Source organism: Eimeria necatrix, genomic scaffold (genome assembly GCF_000499385.1).
Source record: "Eimeria necatrix Houghton genomic scaffold, Enh_scaff2747, whole genome shotgun sequence".
In the NCBI taxonomy this organism is placed as follows: domain Eukaryota; phylum Apicomplexa; class Conoidasida; order Eucoccidiorida; family Eimeriidae; genus Eimeria; species Eimeria necatrix.
The window spans coordinates 1,820-2,336 of record NW_013655256.1 but is presented as its reverse complement, the minus strand read 5'-3'; the positions used below and the strand labels follow the sequence as shown (position 1 = coordinate 2,336).

The 517-nt window shown below is 53.8% G+C and overlaps 1 protein-coding gene across 1 annotated transcript in view; it reads right to left on the bottom strand.

The window, feature by feature from the left end:
• Positions 1 to 194: 194 nt before the first annotated feature.
• ENH_00037350 (hypothetical protein) overlaps positions 195 to 517 on the bottom strand; it is a gene marked incomplete at both ends in the record, with an annotated part of 1,248 nt that continues 925 nt past the window's right edge. The window contains one exon of the mRNA XM_013585146.1: positions 195 to 238. Coding sequence (XP_013440600.1) covers positions 195 to 238 — 44 coding nt within the window. The remainder of the gene's footprint in view (positions 239 to 517) is intronic.

The window sequence follows — 517 nt, the reverse complement described above, 5'->3', positions numbered from 1 at the left end:
TGTCCACCATGATCGTAGGAGAGCAAATAGGCGAATAGGTCGGTCCGATCCAACCATTGTCCGATAATTTGGCTATCTCCTGTTTGTGGAATGTGAGCTGATCTGGGGTCATACGGTAGATTGCAGATCTCGCTGGGAGTTTTTCAGGCGCCAGGAGAATATGATGATCATGAGGGCGCTTCGGAGGTAAGCCTTTAGGTAAGGTATAGGGAAAAACCGCCCGATACTCGTGCAACACCTGGGCAACCTCACATGGAATATCCTGCGCCTGAGTCGAATTTATCCATTCGTCGAATAGAGTGCGCTCGAGGTTTGCCATAGGCCAGGGAGACTCCTCGTCACTCTCCGCTGCCACCGAGGCAATTGAGACCAAAGGACTACGGCAGCCGGAGGGCGTGGGTTTACTCCCTATCAACGCGCAACAAAGCGCGCCTTGCCATTCATCCGAGAGCCTTAGGGGTACTGCCGAACCGGCTTCGGGCAAAGCCAGTATGAGATGCAAACCGTGCAAGGGAGC